Source organism: Diadema antillarum, unplaced genomic scaffold (assembly GCF_040938485.1).
Source record: "Diadema antillarum isolate AM-2024a unplaced genomic scaffold, OU_Dant_1.0 seq00000069_RagTag, whole genome shotgun sequence".
Classification (NCBI taxonomy): Eukaryota; Metazoa; Echinodermata; class Echinoidea; order Diadematoida; family Diadematidae; genus Diadema; species Diadema antillarum.
This window is the reverse complement of record NW_027271168.1, coordinates 1204828-1228716: the sequence shown is the minus strand read 5'-3', so window position 1 is coordinate 1228716 and position 23889 is coordinate 1204828. Positions and strand designations below refer to the sequence as shown.

The 23889-nt window shown below is 38.1% G+C and overlaps 1 protein-coding gene across 1 annotated transcript; it reads left to right on the top strand.

Moving 5' to 3' along the window:
- Positions 1-3820: 3820 nt before the first annotated feature.
- LOC139725963 (acetylcholinesterase-like) lies at positions 3821-22766 on the top strand. Its single transcript, XM_071637046.1, has 11 exons — positions 3821-4037; positions 11376-11447; positions 12057-12307; positions 15360-15519; positions 17014-17091; positions 17875-17993; positions 18563-18730; positions 19519-19848; positions 20663-20961; positions 21459-21616; positions 22609-22766. Exons 1-11 carry the CDS (start codon positions 3821-3823, stop codon positions 22764-22766), a joined length of 2010 nt encoding a protein of 669 aa, XP_071493147.1.
- The last annotated feature ends 1123 nt before the right edge of the window (positions 22767-23889 follow it).

The window sequence follows — 23889 nt, the reverse complement described above, 5'->3', positions numbered from 1 at the left end:
AATAACGAACCTACCGACTATAATAAACATCACCCGTTATCATCAAGTATAGGTAGCTGGTAACTGGGTATCAACAAGACGCATGACTGTAATTTTTTACTACATTTTGTGATGACATTTTGTCGTTAGGGACATGCAAACTAATTGTTAACGTTTAACTGGGTATAGTTCCCAAAAAACGTCATGTGGATTGAGTGAATGCAGCAATATTTGTAGGACACATCAGTGAAATTTTAGGAAAATTTGACATTCTACTCAAAAGTTATGAATTAGTAAAATTTACGTGCCGCCATGAAAGAAAGAGGATCGCAATAAACAGTCCTGTATATTTCCTACCAATAGAGGGAGTTTGACATACCATTTCATGAGACCGTGGATGCTTTATCTGAGGCCATAAGATAAAGCAAGATCATCACCATGATATCATTTTCATATACGCACTTCGTTTGATGCAACACTATGGTAATTGTCTTCAAGAGACGAAGGTCATCCGTTCTTTAGTAGTTACACCCAACCAAGTCTTTCTTGAAGGATAGGCATTCTGTCTGCGCCTTGCGTATCACACTTGGCAGAATTTCGCTCAAGAAATCAGAACACAGGACAATGGAATACGGACAACAACCAGCAGAAGCTGTAAGCTCATTCATAATTATTCTTTCATCTATAATATTTTTTCATCTTTCTTTCTTTTTCATGAAGTAACATTTATTATTGACACTTCTATATACGTTGTGATTATTATGAAGTTGCCGAGAAACTTAACTTTGCGATAACTTGTAGACTATACTCGATACAGTAAGCACCTGTCCAGTTTGAAGGTTGCAGAATTACCAACAAGAATCAACAGTCAATAGTACAATAACATATGAGTATTAAGGCCATGCACAATATATTAGAAATTACAAGCATATACATTTTATTATATTTGTAATGGCATAGCAACCACATCGAAATACATGATAAAAATTATGATGAGTTTCATCAGAATACGAAAGCGAGCTGCCCAATTGCCAATGATTTTTTTTTTTGTTGCGTATATCTTATTCCCTTTCATGCTGTTATATCACACAATGTAAACCAGGCAAATTAGGAAACTTTACATCTTGAAAACCACTTTTTTATACATTGTCCTTGGCCTGATACTTTATTGACAAGGCCGTTGTGATGCTAAGCGTCAATATCAATCTTTTTATAGATTGGCTGCTGATATGATTATTAAGAATTTTGGATCTCTGATGTGAATGTGGCAATTTGGCAAATATGGCTGATAATTGACAAATTTGCTCAACTGGAATGCACATAGAAAATATGGACTATTGGTATTCACACTTGAGCACACTTGAGTTAATCCCCTTAACAATCTTGGACCAAAAATATCGGCATTTATAAGGAAATGACACAAAGACAAGTCAAATTTTTGAAGCCAGTTTCAAACCTCTGGTGCCCTGACTATGTATTACGCTTAGGCACAAAGCTGACATGGTCCGTGTGGTCTTGGTAACGCATTGCTCGTTGGTTTCGTCAGAAGATATGACCTGTATAATCTTTCTGTCAAATGAAGTGAGTGGTGTTGCCTTCATAAATGTGCAAATAAAAAGGGGGGGGGGCAAGAAGATTAGACATAGTGTAATTTCTGGAAGATTCTTTCTCTTAGCACCCAAGTTAACAAGCAGCAAAGCGATTTATAAGTGATCTGCATGAAACATCCGATTGCTTGGCGTTTATTATCTGCTGTGTATTCTGAGAGCTACAACATAACGACATTAGTAAACAGGTCACTGCTGTCGTTGTTTTTTTCTATTCTGCTTTCGACTGCAGAAATAGATTTTGATAAACATCTAGAACCAAGGTTTAGATGTCTATTATCCAAATATTTCAATAAGCCAGTTCGTAATTAGCTCATGTACACATTGGTACAAATGACCTTTCTTTTTTCTCAGTTGGTTAGGCACTTCACTCGTTTTCAAAGCGGCATAATGTATGAGCTTGCCCGACGTAACAATTTATGGAATTCATGTTCAAAGAATGAACTTGCGTTTAGATCAGGTGATCAGAATACTCCATCACTGAGTTGACAATTTAGCAGCAGGCATCTATTTCATTGTCTTGTATCGAATGCAATAACAGCCTATTTCCTTTTATATTGCGAAATACCATTCTTGCTGTCAGGTGGATGTGCTGGCAAGCACCATTTAGATAAGGATCACATGAATAATCATCGCATCACAGATGCTTATCTCAGTGAATTCACAAACCAAAATGCCTGTTGATACAAATTACCTTTTTCTGCTCATGGGCAAAATGGAATTACGAACTGGTCTATTCAGCGGGTGACTATCCCAAGACACTTACTCTGGAATGAATACTATACAACACTTCGAACCTGGTATTATGGAATATACTGATGATATACAGTGGATCTCTTTACACAGTTAATATCACTTCCTGAGTCAAACATGTCAAAAGACAATAGGAAAATAGAAATACCACAAGCAGAATTCAATACTGAATAGATAAAGCATGCATTAAGACCTCTCTGCGAACTGTAGACGACCATACACACCGTCAAAACCTATACATTTATTTATTTCATTTATTTCCACATTAAAAACAACAATCATTACATTTCAAGTCATAGTATAAACATATTCATTGTGGGGGACCAATTAAAGCCTTTCAGGCTTGTTGGGAATAGGCCCCAAAGTAAATACAAGACTTTCTCAACTTACAATATATAGATACAAAATATATAGAACACAAATGGTGCACAATCAAAGCAGGATGAAGAAGGAAAAAGAAGAGAGTAAAATACTGGCAGAATATACAAAACCATGTTGCTATTACATACGGAAAGTGCGTCTAAAATTGTTTCTGAACTGCTGTAATGATTTGTAGGTTTTCAGTTCTTTTGGTAAAGTATTCCACAAAATGGGACCTTGATAAAAAATTGTAGACTTGGCTAATTCGGTTCGATAAAGGGGAGGATGAAAATTTTGTTGGTTTCTTGTATTATAAGAATGGATACTGCTGTTGAGATGAAAACATAGTTGTAAGGGGGCTGGTAATGCACCAAATAAATACTGTTGCATAAAAATTCCTGTTTGGAAGGAGATTATATCTTGAATTGGTAATATATTCATTTTTTTGAATAATGCAGAAGTTTGTGACAAATAATATGAATGAGTTATGATACGAATAGCTTTCTTTTGCAACAAATGAATACGTTTCACATTCTTTTTAGTTGAATGGCCCCAGACGAGAGTACAATAACTCAAGTGAGATGAAATAAAAGAATGATATAACAATTTCAACACATGCTTAGGTAAAAATTTCAGTTTTCGCAATATACCAATATTTCTCGACGGTGTATTGCAGAGCATATTGACATGACTATTCCAAGACAGTTTATCATCCAGCATAACACCCAGAAACTTTATATTTGTTACACGTTTAATCATATCACTATTATAATATAAAACAAAATATACTTAAATCATGCCCTCTTATCATTATAGTCATGTATCACAAACACTCAAAGACGAATCCCCGAGGACCAAATGGATCGGTCTGCACTTGTAAGAGGTATGAAACAATATCTGGCCCTGTCTTTGTATTCAATTTTCCGTGACTTTTTTTTTCTCTCTCTCTCATGACAAGGCAGTAAGGGTATCAGAATGTTCATTACCCTAGCATAAGGCTAGATTTATAGTCTTGCACAAAACTATCATCAAAGCTTTTATGACATCATCATCATTGTTATATCACTGCTATCATTGCATGATCACAAACAATTTATTTGTATTTTCAATTCAAAAGCCCGATGGGGCTAAAGGTTATCCTCCACCGTACGACGCAGGGGCTCCCTACCCGCCAACGCAGCCCGGATACCCGCCGGCTCAGCCCGGATACCCTCCGCCAGGCCACGGACAACCCAGTTACCAGCCACCGGTCTATGGCGCATCTCAGACAACAACGACTACGACCTATGTTGCTCCGGGTGCTCAACCTGTTGCTCAAACAATTGTGGTTCACGAAAAGTGAGTTGCGTCTTTCCCTTCTCGTTCATATACAATCATTCTCTCTCTCTCTCTCTCTCTCTCTCTTTCTTTCTTTCTTTTTTTTTTTACAAGGCATTGTCATCACATCACGTTTTCACGTATTATGTGAAAGAATGATAGTAACACATAATTTGATTTTTTTTTTTTTTTTTGGGGGGGGGGGAATATTTTATGTTGAAATAAATACCTGTACAGGCGAAAGAGGGACAAATTGTCACCTATCCTACTCGTAACCCACTCGTATCAAACTCGTATTTTCCTTGTATCCAACTCGAATCCCATCAGGCAATGTCAGGCTCTTTTTCCTGTTAGCACAAAGACTTGTTTAATGAAACGCATCTATTGAAAAGGTGTGACGATGTAAGCATTTTTTTACCTCCGATGATGAAAATTTAAACCAAGGTATCTATTTTTCTTTAAACAGATCATTATTGGTATATCTTACAACTTATTTTGCATTTTTTTTCTTATAATGTTTTCATTTTTCAGACCACCGATTAACCATTGTCTCCACTGCTGCATAAGCATTTTCTTCTGGCCCTGGTTTTTCGTTTGGCTTGCACTTGTAAGTACATATTTCTCATATATGTTTCCCCATTTATATATATTTCTCCATTTTCCCCTCTCTTCTCCCTCACACACATATATTTCTGACAAAATGCTTAAAACGATATCATCTTATATCACACTGGGAGTTTCCAGTATGACTTGAATTGATCCTAAAGGATTTCACTGGATTTGATATTACCTGGAACATGAATTGTACATGAATTGATCATTACAAAAGACATTTGTACATACAGACTTATATGTACCTACTAAACAAAAATATTACAGACTTTCATTAAAAAAAGTCTGTTGAATAGCCGCTAGAGTAATAATCATAATGTATCTACTCATGTTTTCCTCTTCCAACAGTGTTATTCTTTTTGCCGGGTTTGATTTATCATTTTTCTGTTGGTATTTGATTGCTCTCATATGTTGTAAAGCTCTGGGCGGATTTAGATGAAATGTGGTGGATATGTTCGTTACGTTCCTATGGCCTCAGCGGAGGTTTGCACATTCAAACTTCATCTATCCCCCCCCCCTTATTCCTTATTGAATCTCTAGCAGTATAAAAATGTATGACACTGCGTCTTCTTTTTCATACATTATTATAAAACCCCATGCTCACATATATACGAAGGACAATTCTCATAACATTACATACATCGCAGAATGTGTACCGTGTTAGCACTACACAACATAATTTCTGGCGGGATAAGCAGCCCTTTCGAATTCCTAGACATAGCTATATTTAGTTCCCAAGTTCACAAATTCCTGAAACACAAGTGATGCTTAAACAAGAAACTGCGAAGCTGGTACAACGGCAATGGGATATGATGCGTATTCATACCTTGTCTTAACAACACAAAGGCATACCAAATCGATACTCAAACTGTTGAAACTTATCGAGGAAATTTTGATAACAAACGCTAACTTAGACTTTGATCCCTCATTAAGAGCCTAAAAGTGATAAGCAGACAAATTTAATGAGTCATAAAGAGAAACACTTCTCTGTCCGTTTCGACAAAAACCTGTGCTTCAATTACTCTTTGTCACATCTTACCAACTTCCAAAGTATCTTATTATAAGCACAGATTGCAGAACAACATTCTTGTTGGTCATTGTATGTGTGAACAGTAAATCAAATGTTTTTTTTTTTCTGGACCAATTCGGAATGCCAGAATGCATTTTGTAATTTTGATAAGATAATCTTGCATTTTGTTTTACTTTTCGAGCGTTTTACAGGAATTGTAATATCATTTCTGTCTTTGTTCTGTCGTTCGTAAAAATGTTATGGTTAGATACAAATATTTTTGGGGTTATAGTACGAAGACAGTCACCATAGAATCAATACAAAGACCCAGTTTCTGTAAAATATTATCCTTTGGCTCGCTTAAGCATACACACTTCCTGCATGAGGTACTATAGAATCCCCCTCCCACCCCCCCCCCCCCCCAAAAAAAAAAAACCAGAAAGAAAGAAGAAGCAGAAACAGAAGAAGAATAATTTACAATTCACCATAAGAAAAGGCATTATGAGGTTTCTCCTACACCCCTTTGCCAATTTATACTTCACATCTAGGCCTATTCTAAACTTTTGTTTCGACACAGATTTATGAATATGATGGCCTCCAGCTCTAAATGCTTTGCACGATCGAATGCATTCGAGCCGCGACGTGATTTCTTGTCGTCAACTCATAATATTGTCATTTTCTATCTGTTTTCAACAGTGCTTGACACAATGATTTCAGACGACGCAACGCCCATGTAGCTTCGATGGAAAACTCCCTTCTTCAGTAGCCTTCGTGAATTCGGAAGTGTCTCATTCATTCTAGCTCATCCAACATGATATCGAAGCCAACGAGTCATTGGAGAAGGCCTTATACGATATCTAAGTTTGGCAGTGCCAGCTCCAGAAAACTACATTGCACCCAATTGATATAAATCTATTCTCTCTGTATGATAAGCTGTTGGACATGTTACCATTAAACTTCCCAGGTGACCTTCCCAGTGACTCCCGGGGCAGTTATACGAGGGCCTTGTTGCATATAAAAATGGAATCAAACATAAAGTCATAAAATCAAACGTAATTCAGCTTTCAGCCAATCAGAAGTGAGTATCAAGAGACTTATGTTTAATTTGCTGTCTTATGTTCGATCTCAACTTTTATGCAAAGGAGGCCGAGATAAATTATCCTTTAACAATAGATCCCAGACAAAACCCAAAACAATATGTTTCATCTCCCTCGTTGGTACAGACAGAAGCAACCACTTCGATCAAATCTAAAGCAAAAAGAAATATTAACTCTGTTAATTTAGCGTGTTTGTTACATATTATCAAGTAGGTTATAAGTATGTTGGTAAATGATAGGGCTATAACCGTCCTCATGGAAATTTTAAAAATTGAAGAATCTTCATCTTAAGAAATTAAGGGATATTCTTATAAAAAACAGTTATTTATAGTTCAAAGTTTTTAACGTGGTATGCTTTTATCCCCATAGGTGGCAGAGTCATGATAGAAATATATGCCTGTGTTTTTTGCTAAGCGGAAGGTTAAGTTTGTTGTAGGTTTGATGCAAAAGGGATTTTGTACGCTGAAGTTTAACGATGATGATGTAATGGTATGCGAATTCATGACATCAGGTGAATGAGGGTATTTTTGTGTTTGTATTTTTGTAGATACATACGGTACTAAATTGAGTCTGAAATCTGAGGATTTGGAGGTCCAGAAGTGGAAACCAGGTGAACGCTGATCATATCGAATTGTTCAGCAAAATAACAATGTAAATCTATTAAGGAAATACAAAACACATAACTCAATCTACGTCTTGTATGTAGATGCTCTAACATAATAAAGAAATGTGTTAATTATGTGAACTTGCTCAATACTGCAAAAGAATTATTGCCTAAAAAACAATCATGAATAGTCAGCGACATATACGGTGCTGTATAGAACATGTAGGAATTGATATAGAGAATGGAATAGGAAAATTAGTATGATTTTGTGTCTAAATTTGTTTTGATTGTAATTACGTTATACTGTCGATTGGCCGAGGACAAACTTTTTGCAACGTATTTTAAGGTCTTAAATCTTTGAAGTTCCGCTTTTTAAGTGTTCCGTAAACCACACTGCTTTGTAAATTCCAAAGAATACGCTTGGTTGTTTAATTTTTCTCGCGTGATAATGTGCGTACTTTTTTGTAGTTTACGACTGATGTAAATTTCCTATTATTAAAAAACTGCGATGAACAAAATAATCTATCCGTTTTTACCTCCCATTTCCTCATATTTGTGTTAATTTGAATCATTTTCTAAAAATCTTATGCATGGATTCATGTTTGCAATGTCCAAGTACATGTACATGGAATGTGTAAAGTGAAGCATTTTGATTACGAATCGAAGGTATCACATCACAAATGGATAGAGCAAGGGCGGGGGGGGGGGTCAATGTCTATAGTTACATTCACTCCACAAACACACACTCGACTATGCAATAATGATTGCTGATTGCTGTTTGTTTGGTTTTTTTTAGTAATTTCGTTTTTCAATAAGCAATCAAACATCATCATCAAAAAGACACAAAATTAAGCACACACAAAATCAATGATACTGTAAATCGTAAGTATCCGGGTCCATGCAATATCTCAATATCTAACCCTTTGATGTGGAAGGTAATGTTCGGGTTTGTTGGGGTTTGTTGTTGTTGTTGCTTTTTTTAATGGGTTCCGACCCTTGGAACATGCATTCAAACACACACTCCTTTGTTTGTTCTATAATAAACCATTAAGACGTCAACTGTTGTCACAGTGACAGTATAGCAACATTACATGCACTTTTTTGGCGTGTGTGTGTGTGTGTGTGTGTGTGTGTGTGTGCGCGCGCGCGTATAAGAGTATAATCACATTTGTTAACTTCGTTAACAATGTGTGATTATTATTTTACTTTGTGCAGCCGTATCAGCTTAAAATATTGCATTTGAATTGTTTGAATGGTAGTGATGAAAATTATTGAAAAAGAGGTGTGTGTGTTGGGGGGGGGGGGGGGGGGGGCTTGAACGGCTCCAGACCTGGGTGGAGGATTGGGAGGGGTAGTGGTTTCTTCCTTCCCCCTTCCATTTTAATGGAAGAAATTTCGATTGCCCCCCCTTTTTTTTTTTAAACCATAGCTCAACTGAGCATTGGCTCAATGAGTGAGCTGTTGCGTTCATTCGTCTTCCGGCGTCCGTCGTGCGTGATTTTTTCCCCAAACCCCAAATTAAAGTATCTTTCAACATCCTCTTATCTAGAATAAGGAGCGACAGAAGATCTTAGGTAGTGCTATGAGTAAGCATAAGTAGGCCTACATTGTTGCCTGCAATTTCAAGTTTGTTCATATTGGATCTGAGTGCGTGTGTGTGGGGGGGGGGGAGGGATGAATTGGGGTTCAATTTTCACATTTTCAGCTTCTTCTTGAAACCCCATGACGAACACTTACCAAATTAAGCAGTTAGCTATCATAGCATTCCTAGGGTGACAGGAAGGACAAGTTCACCTTCATAAACATAAGGATTGAGAGAATGTAGCAATATTAGTAGAACACATCATTGAAAGTTTGAGGAAAATCGGACAATCCGTTCAAAAGTTATGAATTTTTGAAGTTTTTGTGCAGTAACCGCTGGATGAGAAGACTACTGCAGTGTGTGAATAACTTAGATGTCACATGCGTACAACAATATAAGGAAAATATAAAGAAAATTTCACAAAATTTCATCTTATGAAAAAAATTCACATTCCCCCGACTCGTTACCGACAAATGTTATGGGTAATATTATTCCCCCTGCCTTTAGAAAGAGCCAAATCAAGTGCTCTTTTATTATGTGAAAAAAGTGAAAATATGTTGAATTTTCTTTATATTTACTTTATACTGTTGTACGCATATGACTCACAAGCTGTAGTAGTCTCCTCATCCAGCGGTTCCAATACAAAAATTTTAAAAATTCATAACTTTTGCATCGATTGTCCAATTTTCCTCAAACTTTCACTGATGTGTTCTACTAACATTGTTGCATTCTCTCAATCCTTGTGTTTATGAAGGTGAACTTGTCCTTTAATTTGTTCAAGAAGGCACCCCGACATTCCAACATTTTTCATAAACAGGGATAACAACAACTCAGCGCTGCATATTAGTGAATAACGCAATTAGCAAAGCTAACCATAGGTGCTTTTGTCGTCCATGCTGTATGACCCGAGACGAAACTAAGGTCGACAAGTACCACACTCGGTCAATATTTGGTTTATAAAAACACACACAAACACACACGTACAATCACACGTCACTCGAGTACACATATGCAACAGACACACAAATATACATCTATGCATACACAGTCACACCAGTCTCAATATATTGACACTTGTTCATAATTGTATATGATCATGAAACATTATGAAACATGTATAACTTTTGTGTCGGTATGTATCGAGTTATAGGAACATTTATAGACGATTTCCAAAAGAGCATAATGGCAGTTATGAATCACTCCCTGTTGTTGGAAGGTGCAGTGTACTGAGTATCACTTTGTTTGTCTTTTTTTTTATTTGGTTAGTTTGGTTCGTTCAGGCCAAAGTCTCACTGACTTTGTTAATGGTTGTGTGCAAGGTAATCATTATCTGTTTCTATTCACGATGATAATAATTACATAAACTCGTAATGACACTCATGATTGTACCAATAAGGATATACCGATAACAATGATATCACTTATAATAATAACTGTAAAGAATGAGAACGACGAAAGTGATATTTTCAGTGATCCATAAAATTGAAATTCTATACAAAGTAATAATCCCAAGTGCAGAGTACAATTATCTTAAACTGAACAGCCGTGAGATTATGTTTTTTCTTCCACCGACATTTCCAAGTTAAAAGTTTCGACTTTCAACTCGTTTCAACTCGTTTCAACTCGTTTATTCATCTCATTTTCAAATTCAGTACAACAGTATTGAATTTTACAATACAAAACAAAAAGATAATCAATCATTTACAAAATATCTGTGAGAATGAAAAAAGAAACTTGAATAAAGCCAAAAAGGCCTTGTAAAGTTAGTTCCCTTATGTACGAGTATGCACAAAATAATTGATTTTTAAGGTACAAAGTGTAGACATGGACAGAAAACCGACAAATACAATAAAACATAACAAAACACACACACACACACAAAACTATGGACAAATGATATGATAGATTGACTGTGTGTGATTTGCTAGAAGGTATTGTTTTAAATTACAGAAACGGTCTGTTCGGGCGTAATCTCTAAAAGAAATATGGCAGAGGAAAATGAATAGCGCCATCATGTAGTATACCCCGCTGGAAAGAGGACGCTGTTTGCTTTGACACAACTGACAAATCTCTACTCAGTTTACTCTGTTACAAGGATTAAGGAAATCAACAAAGAACAAGAAATCTTGACCTAGGAATCAGATATCCATTATCGCTCAGTTGATTGCAGTGGTCAGTTCACGACTGGATGACCAATTCATGACTGCTTGGTCAGACGGCTTGAAATCGTGTCGACGTTCAAAACGTTAATGTCATGAACGGAGCAGGGAAACAGAAGGATCTCTAGGATGTCATGTCGGTTCATATAAACGCATCCTTAGTGTTACACATGTATGTTTACTCCGAAAATTTGACAGAATTAACCTTTAATAGGGAAAAACATCCGTGTGAAATCAGATCGTAACGTGATTAACAATGCAGGCATTGTGTTGTAATTACTGTGTCGGAATTATAGCAGTCTTGGTGAGCTCTTTTTGGACGGGTGCAGCGGGCCCCATAGTGAATACGTCAGCAGGCGCTGTAGAAGGTACGGTGAGCGTTATTTTTCTGTCATTATCCGTACATTTCGCTTTGATTGTAGTCTTTTACTTTCCTTATGATTTTTTCTAAATGTTTTGTTTAGATCCTTTGTTTGTTAAACATTCCTGTTTCTGTAAATAGCTTCGACATTTCTGCATTAGTGGTACACATATAGTAGGGACAGATTGAAATATTTCAACATCTATAGCGTTGTAAGCATGGACTATCACAAATAATCATAACGAAATTTCAACCCATATGAATGTAACATTATATTCTTTCTGTCTTTATGATTGTTAACGTACATATCTGTTAACGTTCCAAACACCCTTGGCATAAACTCCCAAACCAGAACACGTCTCTGATTACCAGCTTTCGGGTCGTCATACTCATAGGGTGTGCATGGGTTTTCATTTCACCGGAGAAAGAATATCGCCTCAGGACATGCAGGAGCATTCACTTGATAGAAGGTGTGACCAAATCTTGGTCAGTCTTAGTTTATGAAAGACATTGACAGGTCATTGCAAACGTATGAACATATTATAGGCCCTATACCTGTACTTACAAAATGTTCACCAAGTTTGGCCATGCAGTGTAAAAATTTCATATTTTTCAGGCTACACCGACCATCTTGACGAGCGTTTCTACCTGCGGGTCGACAGGGACATCGACGTCTATCTCGGCATCCCGTTCGCTGAGCCGCCAACTGGCGATCTCCGATTTTCCAATCCTGTGCCGAAGGAGGCGTGGATAGGGGTGTGGAATGCCACGTATTTTCGACCGATCTGCCCGCAGGTCCTACCCGGTCGGCTCGGCGGTAAAGACGAAGACTGCCTGTACCTTAATGTTTACGTACCTCAGCCAGCGGTAAGTGTCTTTGTGAAAATGATGACAGTACCTGTATAAAATATTTTTGATAGATATATAAACTGTTAGCCACTAATCATCTGAGTGCTGAAAACTATCCTTCAAAATGCTATGCAAATTTTCTTGACATTCAGTTGAATCACATTATTAGACACTGTGTCTTTTAATTTATTGTCATAACATGTCGGTCCTGATGTTGAAATAAGATTTATCTTACAATACCACTCTGCTTTCTGCGTATAGAATAATTTCGAACGACAAAGTAAACTGGTTACAATTCACATAAAACACTTCGCTGTTGTCGGACATGTGGTAGCCTTACCGGTAGTGCTAGAATGAAGAAGAGTAATGATCCTGACCTTTTGGACATAATATTCCGTTCTAAATTGGATTAAATATTGTTTCATTACACTTATTTCTTCAACAGTTTGTGCAGTTTGCAGAATATTGCGGGATGGCGAAAACTTGCTGTAAACTTGTTTTGCTTATACCCGCTGTCACACCCCTTCCGATCCCATGCTATCCGTGAACTGTGATCATAACAGGAGCAAATCCGTTTGACATGCATAGGGAGTTACAGGTAGCATTAGCAGAATGGCAAACATTATTATCAACCAAATGATTGAGCGAATATCTTGACTAACGAGAACCGATATCGTATCATTATCGCGATGCGACATCGGTCTAAACTGAGACGCTACACAGCGAACGTCGTGTGTAGACAGCTTAGAGGTTATAATCCCAGTTGTGGCCTACTTTGGCTGACGTACAGGACTAAAATTCCGTCTAACCACAAATTTGTTTTTACCTTAACAACATTTCTGGATGCTCTTGCAGCTCCAATGTATAATTCATGTGTCCAAATCGACAGTGATACAACACATTTCTCAATTTACATCAGGCACCACGAACAGTAGGAGACCTAATGTGTAATTACCACGTTGAAACGTCACACAGGGACTGAGCAGTTACGGCATTCCATCTTGTAAACCACAATGGTTACATGTCGTTATTCCAAAGGTTCGTCGATTAGAAAATGAAATAAGATTCGTTATTCCGAAGTTCGTCAATTAGAAAAACAAAATAAGGTTCATAATTCGGAAGTTCCGTTAGTACGCACTGTCTATGCACATTTTCGGATTGAAGATCCTTATATCAATTTTGGATAAACAAACCTTCAGAATAACGAACCTTACTCAATTATTTCATTTAGAAGAACGAACATCACCTACAAACAATGTATACATCTGAAGGCTGCTGAAGACACCGAAAATTCTCCATCAAAGTATTCGAAAGTCCAATAAATTTCAAAATTGACAGCTTTGTTTATTTAGCAGTATAGATAACGATTTGATGTCACAACATGTTTTCTCCCGAATATTACTGTAAACAATATCAAGAATAAAAAAAGGAAGTCACACAAAACAGGGATTCTATCATTATGTCATGGAGTGTCCTTTCCTCCTCCTCTTTGGCCCGAATTCACAAAGGTGGTGCACTTGAAACCATGGTTTAAACCATGGACAATTTGTATGGAGCGAAAACTGTCGCTCGGCCTATTTAGTTACGAAATCAGTCATTTCGTCGACTCACTGATCATTTCGTAACGAAATGACAACATTTCGTGGACGAAATGATCGTCAGCGAAATGAACATTTTATCAACGAAATGGTCATTTCGTAAATGACTGATTTCGTAACGAAATAGGCCGAGCGACAGTTGTCGCTCCATACAAATTGTCCATGGTTTTAAACCATGGTTTCAAGTGCACCACCTTTGTAAATTCGGGCCATATGTCTACAGTCTAAACTACTGATGCATTTTTTTCTTTTTCAATTTCTTCGCACTGACAACTTGTACTCAACGCTGAATCTATTTTATACTCGTTCGAAAAGTATAGATTGTGGGAGAAAATTAGGTCTATGCTGGACATGCACAGGTTGCATTGTTTGGTCGATTACACTGTGGAATATGACGTATTTACGCGTCGGGACAGTATTGGCGAAACATTAAAGTTAACCCTTTCTGTGCCAGGGACTTTCGACTTTTTGCTTCAATCAGCACTCAAAAGCACACAGAGGGTTCCCAAGATTCCCAAGTAGATTATTGTACTCCCCATTGAAATTAGATCGATTGCAAATTCGCAGATCAAAGCACTTCGCTCAAGTTATGTATCGATGTGTTCATCATACTGCCCCTCCGTATTTGAATGAACTTTACAGTACGTCAATCACATTATGCCACAAGGTCGGGCGACATGCAATTGAACATTATACGCCCTAAAACAGATTATGGTAAAAGATGTTTTATATATAAAGGTGCTTCTTTATGAAACGATGTAGTTCGACATGTTTCTTTTGATATTTCCCTTGATACATTCAAGAAACAACTGCATGAATATATAAAATAATTTTGAATATAGGATGCGTAATCGGATGGAGTGTTATAACCATTTTTTTTTCACTCATCAATTCACAGTCAAAATATCTCTGCAATACCCATTCCCTTCCGTATTTGAAATTCATTTTCACATGCCTTTGTTTTTGTTTTGTTTTTTCTTCATGTTGTAATCTAAGGCCTTGTTGTTATTTTTTTCTTTTTCTTTTTCTTCTTTTGTGTCTGAAACAAGCTTATCGTGGTGCTTATACCTTGTTTCTTGCGCTTTGCATATGTGATGTATATCTTTGTCATACTGTATGTATAATGCTTGTATTTTTAACCTGTATGTGTGGACCCCTACGAAAAACAGCCTTTGGCTGACGAGGGTGTTCCACCCCATGAGTGGAGAATAAAAATTGAATTGAATTGAATTGAATTGAAATTGGTTAAATGCAGTATTGCCGCTTCACCTGCTGTATAAAAGCAATGTGTGATCATGCTGTAAGCTGCAACACGTTCATTCGGAATAAACTGTGACACAAAAACAACCATGACAGCAACAACGACAAAACACTTTTAAATTCTTTAAGTCGAAAAAGCAGGAAGAGTTGCTGGAAACGCATGTAATTAATTTGCTTGCTGTAACTTGCACCACTCTGCTATCTACTTAAAGGTGAACCTCTTGCCGGTGATGGTATGGATTCATGGAGGTGCGTACAACACGGGCACTGGAGGACGGGCCTGGTATGGCGGCTCGGCATTGGCTGCTTTCGGTGACGTCATCGTGGTAACCATAAACTACAGACTTGGCCCTTTTGGATTTCTCAGTACAGGTATCTCAGAAAGCCTTGAATAGTTTTAAGTGGCGGTGGCTGAGGTATGGAGAAAGATTAGAAGAAAAAGGATAAAAAGAAGGGTAAAAGTCATAACAGTTGATTCAATCACAGCTGTGATCGATCAAGGAAATATAGTGTTCGAAAGTTTAAAGTATAATACTAGTAAACGCATCGGTAGACCACGTATTTTATCATAAGGAGAGTGGTGTTGTACGTATAACCTTTTTAACAGCTAGTTCTACAGCTGTCAGCTGCAGCAACGCCTATACTGGGTATAATTTGATTTGATTTGATATGATTTATTTTTGCATTCAATCAGATACAAACTAAAATACAAATTTCAAAAGTACAAAGACAAAGGATAGCAAGTGCAGTGAAATAAATCGATAACAGTACACAAATAGATACACATAGGCCCTAAGTGATTACATTTAGCAGTATACATACACGAAAACATAAAATAAAATATACAGTATTTTTCAGTAAATGACAGAGATACTGTAATTGAATACAGGAGACCACCATCGTAAGCGATTAAAGGGTGTGTACAGTTCTGGTCGGGGTGAGGATTTAGCTTTTAACGTTTCACGAGATATTCAGAAACCACTCTATGAGATGTCAAAGAGCATGCAATTCTAAGGGGTATCAAAAGTTTATTTGATGAAAATCGATTTTGAAATGTCTGAGATGTCCAAAAACAAGGTGAAACAAAGAGATCCTAATAAAGGTGGGGCATGTCGCCTTTTATTATTATCACTTTTGGGGATATCTCAGCCATTTGAAAACCAATTTTCATCAAATAAACGTTGAATCCTTCTTAAAATCACATGCTCTTTCATATTTCACAAGAAATTTCTCATTATCTCACTTAGGAATGTTCAAAACATGAATCCCCACCTCAACCACTACTGTACAGTCCCTTTAAGCTTGAAATGGATGGGGGCCTCAATAATGAAAGTAGTAGACACTATATCTATTGAAAGTGTTCGATCTGCTTGATTTCAAGTGATGAAAAGATAAAAAGGAATTCTGGACATTTAACGCAAAAATTTATTTTACAGTCATTTTTTCTTAATTAAGAGGAGGCAGATGATAGATGATTTTGAAAAAGAAAACGCAACCTCTTGAAAACGAGTCTTGTAGTAATCAGTGGTGATGTCCCAGAAAGTGTACAATTTGTGATGAACCTATTTATTTTTTCTTGCCAGGGCTAAACATTTCTGCAAAAGCAACATTTTGTATCAGAATTTCATGCAGATAATATTTACGTCCAGTAACCTGCATAACGAAAAGTGAAGTGCGAATTTGTGGTGCCCTTATTAATTAACTTCGTCACGCAGTGGAAAGATATCTCAACGCATATCACCATACCTCAAATCTATGAAATACTGTCTTAGCATTTGCAACAAGACGTCTTTGTGATTCTACATGTTCTATGTCTTTCTCTAATCTAAGCTGCTTATGAATTATTCTTGGCGATGACCAACACAGGAGATGAGTCAGCCCCGGGAAACTTCGGGATGATGGACCAGGTGTTGGCCTTGACTTGGTTGAAGGATAACATAGTCCGTGAGTATATTTTAGCACCTCCGTTTCGTTCTGTTTGCATAAAAAACTAACAAAAGTCACCTTTTTATCTATTCCCTTAATCTGTCCTTTGAGTTTGTCTACTTTCGTCTATTCATCCTTAACCGTTTATGTGCCAAATGTGCGCTAATTTCACGCACAAATCTATCAATAGGAAATCAAAGTGGCCCGCAGAGGGTTAATCTAATGTAACCCCTTCGAGTTTGGAGTCTGATTCGTGCCGTAGCAAACATACAGGCACCTTTCCATTTCTGCTCCCCAAATGTGATGCTGTCATTGTTCAATAAACATCTCATTTTCTGCTAAAAACGCTTTCAAGTGACTTCGAATTTCGAGGCATGGAAAATTCATTGCCTCCTTTTTGTTAATAATTACCCCGTATCTAATTTGATGCATAGCTGATCATACGCTGTCAATATTGTGGATTTCCTTTGTGATGTCACACACAGTTTATTCAAATATTCTCAAGGACCTGCTCTCCATAAAGTTTATCAACTGAGAGTTGTTCTTATCGGAGCATGATTACTGTCATGATAACAATATTCATACGTTCCTTGCGCTGATTAACTTCATAAAGTAAATTCAGTCTGATATGCGGTTCTGTTCTCGCCTTTCCACTACTACAGAAGTAGATAATGTATTTGTCAAACCAGAACAGTTTGTGATGATCATATTGCCGGTGAATCTGGTAGCAAAGGACAGACGATAGAGCGTCTACTGCTGTAGCTATTCAATAACCCCAAATGCTCTTTGATTGCGACCCAGATTTCGGTGGTGACCCGACGAGGGTGACACTGTTCGGCCAGAGCGCCGGCGGGACCAGCATTGGCCTGCACCTCGTGTCGCCCCTCAGTCAAGATCTCTTCCAGTATGCCATCATGCAGGTAGGGGGAGCAGTAAATTCTTGAATAATCAACCGCTCATGACAGCGTAATGTTATCTTAATGACTGGACACAGAGATAATGTATACGCCATACTGTCATCCAGCACTTAATTGATATTCAGTTGACAGCAAACACATCATTGTGGTAGTAAATGTCGTCATAACTCTGAGCATGGCACAGCAACATTGGCGCTCTTTTACAATTTCCTGGACAGGATGAAAAATTAATACTCCTTTACATCTTTTACACGAATGACATAAGATAGTGAACGGATAAATCAGTTTTGAATTATAACCAAGAAATTTGTTTAGGTTTATTATGAAGATCGTGACAAGCTATGCGAAGAGACTTGATTCGATACATTTTATGTTGTACTACTGACTACTGTTATGACTGTCGACCTGGTAAGTACGTTTGTAACATCATCGTTTCTGCGTTTTAGTTTACGATTTTAAGACAATGTATAGAATAGTTTCGCGTGCGCTTTCTCTTTCCATCTCCCTCTCCTCACATCTCTGTTTTTTATTGTTTTTATTGTTTTTTTTTTGTTTGTTTGTTTTTTGTTCAGAGCGGAAGTACTTTGACCCCTTTCGGCTTTTCGGACGACGCAGCGCGATCCCGCGAGGAGGCGTTCCGGGTCGGGGAGAACCTCGGCTGCCAGACCACTACCAGCCGAACTCTCATCGCTTGTCTGCGCCGGCGGTCGACGGCACAAATACTGGCCAGCGCTCTGTCGGTAAGACGTTAGAATTAGTCGGACTGAAACGGACTGTCAGGCAAGCAAACATTATCAATCAAACAAACGATAAGACAACAGTTAAACAGTCAGGTAAAGATGCAAAAATTCGCTGGCAGGAATTCTGTAAGCAGGAAGAATTTTACTTTTAAACATTATAGCATCATTTTTTTTTCGAAAGCATGACTATATATTTAAAGGGGATGGCTAGTAACTGATCAGTGGGAATCAGTGGGAATGCTGGGGATGATTGTTCCAATCTTTGTGGGATTCATTTAAGAGTACATTATATATCTATTGTTGTGTGAAAATTATTTGCTTCAGAACGGTCTCATATTCAAGTAATGTGCCGTTTAATGCCCCGTCACTGTACAGGCATGCTAACCTGGAAACATTAAACTGCACATTACTTGAATATGAGACCATTCTGAAGCAAATAATTTTCACACATCAATAGATATATAATGTACTCTTAAATGAATCCCACAAGGATTGGAACAATCATCCCCAAGCATTCCCACTGATTCCCACTGATCAGTTACTAGCCATCCCCTTTAATGAGTAAAGTGTATGCAATGACAAAAAGTAGTTTGATGTGATTTTAATTTGAAGATAAAAACTAGTTATGGAGTGAGTATATTACACACAGTCATTACTATCACCGAGCGATTCATTAGGAATCTGTGGTGTTTTTTTTTCTGGGAAGACTTCATCTCACTATTGTCACGTGGTTATATTTCTAAAACGATAATCCATGATCATAATATATCTATATTTGTCTCCAACAGTTCTCCTTCCTCTCGGCACCCGTCATCGATGGGGTATTCCTCCCCGATAACCCGGAAGTGCTAGTTGCTCAAGGTCGGTTCAAGCGGACCAATGTCCTCCTGGGTTCGAACCACGACGAGGGCACGGCCTGGGCGCTGGCGGCGTTTCCCCGCAGTATGACGGCGGACGAACCGCCTCACATGGACCGCGACACGTACGATATGTGGCACGGCCGATTCACGTACGGCTTCGTCAACGACTTGGTGCTAAAGGCCATGAACCAGGAGTACTTTAACTGGACACGAGTGGACAACCAAGAGGCTGATTACTTAGAGTCTTTCGTTGCCGAGGTGAGTCCATAGTGTAAGGCGGCTTTTTGGTCAACCAAGAAGGTTGGTTCTACGCAGGGTGCGTCTTTACTTCTATAAAGTGTCACTCTTTCAGAAGTTTTTTTGTTTTGTTTTGTTTTGTTATTGCTAAGGCATTGCCTATCACAGCTGCAGGCTCACAGCCTTGTAAAACATAATCTAGTTTGTGTCAAGAAGGATATTGCTCGTGAGACATCCCTGACATGGTGTGTTTGCCCACACCAGCTAGATTCTCGATCGAGTCCACGATTTCCTGGCTCTCAGTCCGTAAGCATTATCTACTACTCCACAGCGATTCCACAATTCGTAAGCAGAGTTAAAAAGACGATTTTAAGGGGATAATCAGACGAACTGATAGTCAACTAATAGGGGTATGATGTTGTGGTTTCCCCGTTCGTCATGCGAAAGAGCAAGAAAATCAAGAAAACAAAACCCCAAGAACTCATCGTAGTTTTCCCAATAAATAATGATTAACTTGTGCATGTAGTTTGATAAGCTGCAGAATTCAAGGTTACCATCTATTCAGTATGCTATACACAATCATGATGGCACCGGTTATTCAAAATTTTCCTTGTGGATCCTGAGCTCAAACGTCATTCAGAGATAGTTATGACAACTTGACAAGCACAAGTCAAGAACCCTCGAACCATACCACGCTGTCTGAACAAAACCAAAACTCCATCAATAAAAATCTTCCTCCGCAGCATCCTCCTCCTCCCCCTCCTCCTCGTTCAATTCTTTAAATTTTCTTTCTTCATCTCATTCTTCTATTATTACTCTCTCCGCGTCCTATCAGATCACAGATCAGACATTCGTGGCGCCCTCCGACGCGCTTAGCCGTGCGTACGCGGAGCGCGACGCTGGTGACGTATACCTTTACCACATGACGCACGTCCCCACTGTATCGGTGTACCAGATCACGAAACTCGCCATAGGACCTGGCTGGATGGGCGTTACGCACGGTGAGGAGTTCCAGTACGTATTTGGCTGGTCCTTCCTGCCAGAGGTCGACCAATCGAGAGCAATCCTACCTCCCTTTGAAAAGACCTTTATGGCGGACGTCATGAGATACTGGACAAATTTCGCCAAGAATGGGTAAGATGTTACGTTGTTGTTTTCTTTTTCAAAATTTACTAAGCAGCTAAGTAAATAGAGTTGATTTTAATCTTAAATTCTTTGGATTCTATTCTATTTCTTTTTCAGATTTAAGAACAGTGCTGTAGACAAGCAATATTCAATGTGATATCACAATGGCAAGACGATGAAGTGTACTCAATCTACTTTGCATCAAGAAATGTGCAGTGTATCTGGTCAAATGTGGTTTTCTGTACTAAGTTTTAATCTGCACAGGACACGAGACATCTAATTCTTTCCAGGTGTCTGCTTTTGAGTTGTGGAAGATGCAGTGTTCCTTGGATTTGATGCAATAGAATAACTCTCTAGAGGAGGATGGCACTCTTCTGAAAATATCTTAAATTTTTACATCTTGTTATGTTCTGTCGTTGAATTTTAGTTATGAAAACAGAAACTGTAGGTAGCCTAATTACTGACTAAGCCAGGGACAATTCTTCTTACTCGCCTACATTCGTCAGAAACCCAAATTCTCCCGCGACTGTGACATGGGCAAAGTTTAGTGTACCGGAAATGCAGTACCTGAGGCTCGAACCCGTGTTCTCAACAGACAGAGCCCTTCGGGCAGACACGTGCAGCTTCTGGAACACCTATATACCTGAGCTCGTGGACGTTTCACGTAAGGCTTAAAAATTGCCTTTTCAAATTTGTCTCCCTCTCTCGGTTATTATCATGCTGCCTTCTTATAGACCAGTTCGCAGTTACCCATGGTTCAAAATATATGACCCCGAATTTTAAACCATCAAACAAGACGTGAAGCTACATATTATCCACTTTCCTAATCCAACTCGCTTTTATCATGTTTATGTTAACAAGCTATCTAAGATCTTTAGAATGTTCTCTCACTGCAAAGTAAAGAAAACTGCTAAAGGCGCTGTTTATGGCACTGTTCATTATCAGATCTTTGTCTCATTATGTCTTTTTTTTCTGAGATGACTTTCATCTACTCATGAATGCGCAGAATTTAACTCCGAACTGACCTAGGAAGATAACCATTCATAATGAATATGACTGTCTAATTATTTCCTCCATATTATACATGTAGTGCAAAGTGGTAGGGGTCCTGTATTGTACAGTATCTAATGTTCCCATTTATCATACATGTATTTAAGTTGTACCCTTTAGAAGTAGCTCTAAGAGACCTCGGTTTTTAAACATTCTGTTTACAACAATCATTATTGCAATCTCTGTCGTAAATCTGACGCAAACTTTCATGGTTCGACAATAACTTGTATTTGTTTTTTTGTTTTTTTCGCCATATGTGTTTACGGATTTTACAACGTTCTTCTTTCGGACGACACTCTGCTCATTATCTTTCTATTTACTGGCATGACTGGTTTCGAGTACAGCAAATTAAAAAAAAAAATGAAATGAAAATCGTAAATCTCATCATTATAGATTTTTAGCTTGATATATTTTTCTATTTAATGAGCGCAGCGGAAACTTGCTATATTCCTTTTCTGTGATAACGATCAAGCAACACTCTTTTTGAGTGGATTTGTTAGAAGGCTTTGTACGTCTTGCTAATAGAATGAACCAGTTCAAGTGATAGTTCGGTTTATGCACAAGCATAGCAAGCACACTGTGGCAACGTTTTCATCAATACTGCAGGGGATATTGCTTCAACCTTGACGAGAGCGTCGACTTCAACGAGAGCCTCGTCGACATCGACTCGTCACAGAGATCGTTTGTGGTGGAGTTCGAGCTGGACAGCAGAGAACGTGCGACGGTCACATCCCCAGCAGTTTTGGAAAGACGTCACACCGTGAACGATAAAGTGATTAAAGCTTTGCCAAGTTCAACGAAGAGGGCGCTCAACCCTTTTACAATAATTTTCCATATCGTCCTTTACTGAGCAGAGACCAGTACACACTGCAACAAAACGCGTGCGAAATTAAAGAAGACATGCTGTATTGTCTTTTATAAAGCGGTTCTTGTTTGATGTATAGGAGCTTATGAAGGAATTCCAGAACGACACCGGTATGTCACCTATCATGGATTTTCAGCGAATTTAATGCGACATTTTCAAGATAGTATTAGCGTTCTCCTTGACATGAGCAGTTGTATGGTAGTAAAATCGGTAAAATTGATAAAATGGTTTTAAAAAAATGAACGCAGTAAAATAGGAGAATGAAGAGTAAGAAGAATAATTATGATTTTACTCTACCAGTTGTCGACTTCTCAACTGTCATTAAGCAGCTGTCAGTTACACACGATTAAAGCATCTTATCATGAAATTTGCATGTACAATGCAGGTGGAGAATGCTATGTTATCATGTGAGAAAACCGCCAGGGAGCCGCCAAGGTATAAGGTTGGCAGGTTGACGAAAAGGTTACGAGCGAAATGAGACTTCGGCACTCCACGCGATAAAACCAGTGGGAAAATAGCCACGTGGCATGAAGTTCTTTATCACTCGATAACAACTCTAACACACTGAACACCATTAGGTCAATGTAACAACGCAGTTCGCTGTAATTTTACATGTTGCTTTTGATCACTGTTTTAAACAACATGAGTGGAAGCTTGGGGAATGTAACGGTATTAAATGTAAATGGAATAAGCGGACTTGAAAATTTTATTCACTGCTTATGTCGAATTTAAGGGAAATTATTCAAAGAAGGCTTTTGGACTACGTACAGGAGAAGATGAAAAATGGAAAAAAATGGACGAAATAAAGGACTAAAGAGGAAAAATGTGGAAACCAAATTCAAATCAACTCAAAGGATGTTCCATGGACGGCCTTTAAACGAAATGATAAAGAGACGGGCTTTGTATCCTATTTAGTTGTTAAAATGGTATGACAAGTTTGAAGTTGCATAAGTGGTTTCTCAACTCAAGCTTTGCTATTTGAGATGGTGTTTTACTTTTTTCACTTTCCGATGCCCCCATAA

What these genes read in the sequence shown, in the direction of transcription:
- LOC139725963 (XM_071637046.1), top strand. Translation starts at nt 3,821, where the DNA reads ATGGGGCTAAAGGTTATCCTCCACCGTACGACGCAGGGGCTCCCTACC. An exon ending in TTTTGGATTTCTCAGTACAG is followed by an intron (nt 15,520 to 17,013) that starts GTATCTCAGAAA and finishes TGACCAACACAG; the next exon opens with GAGATGAGTCAGCCCCGGGA. An exon ending in ACAAATTTCGCCAAGAATGG is followed by an intron (nt 20,962 to 21,458) that starts GTAAGATGTTAC and finishes TACATTCGTCAG; the next exon opens with AAACCCAAATTCTCCCGCGA.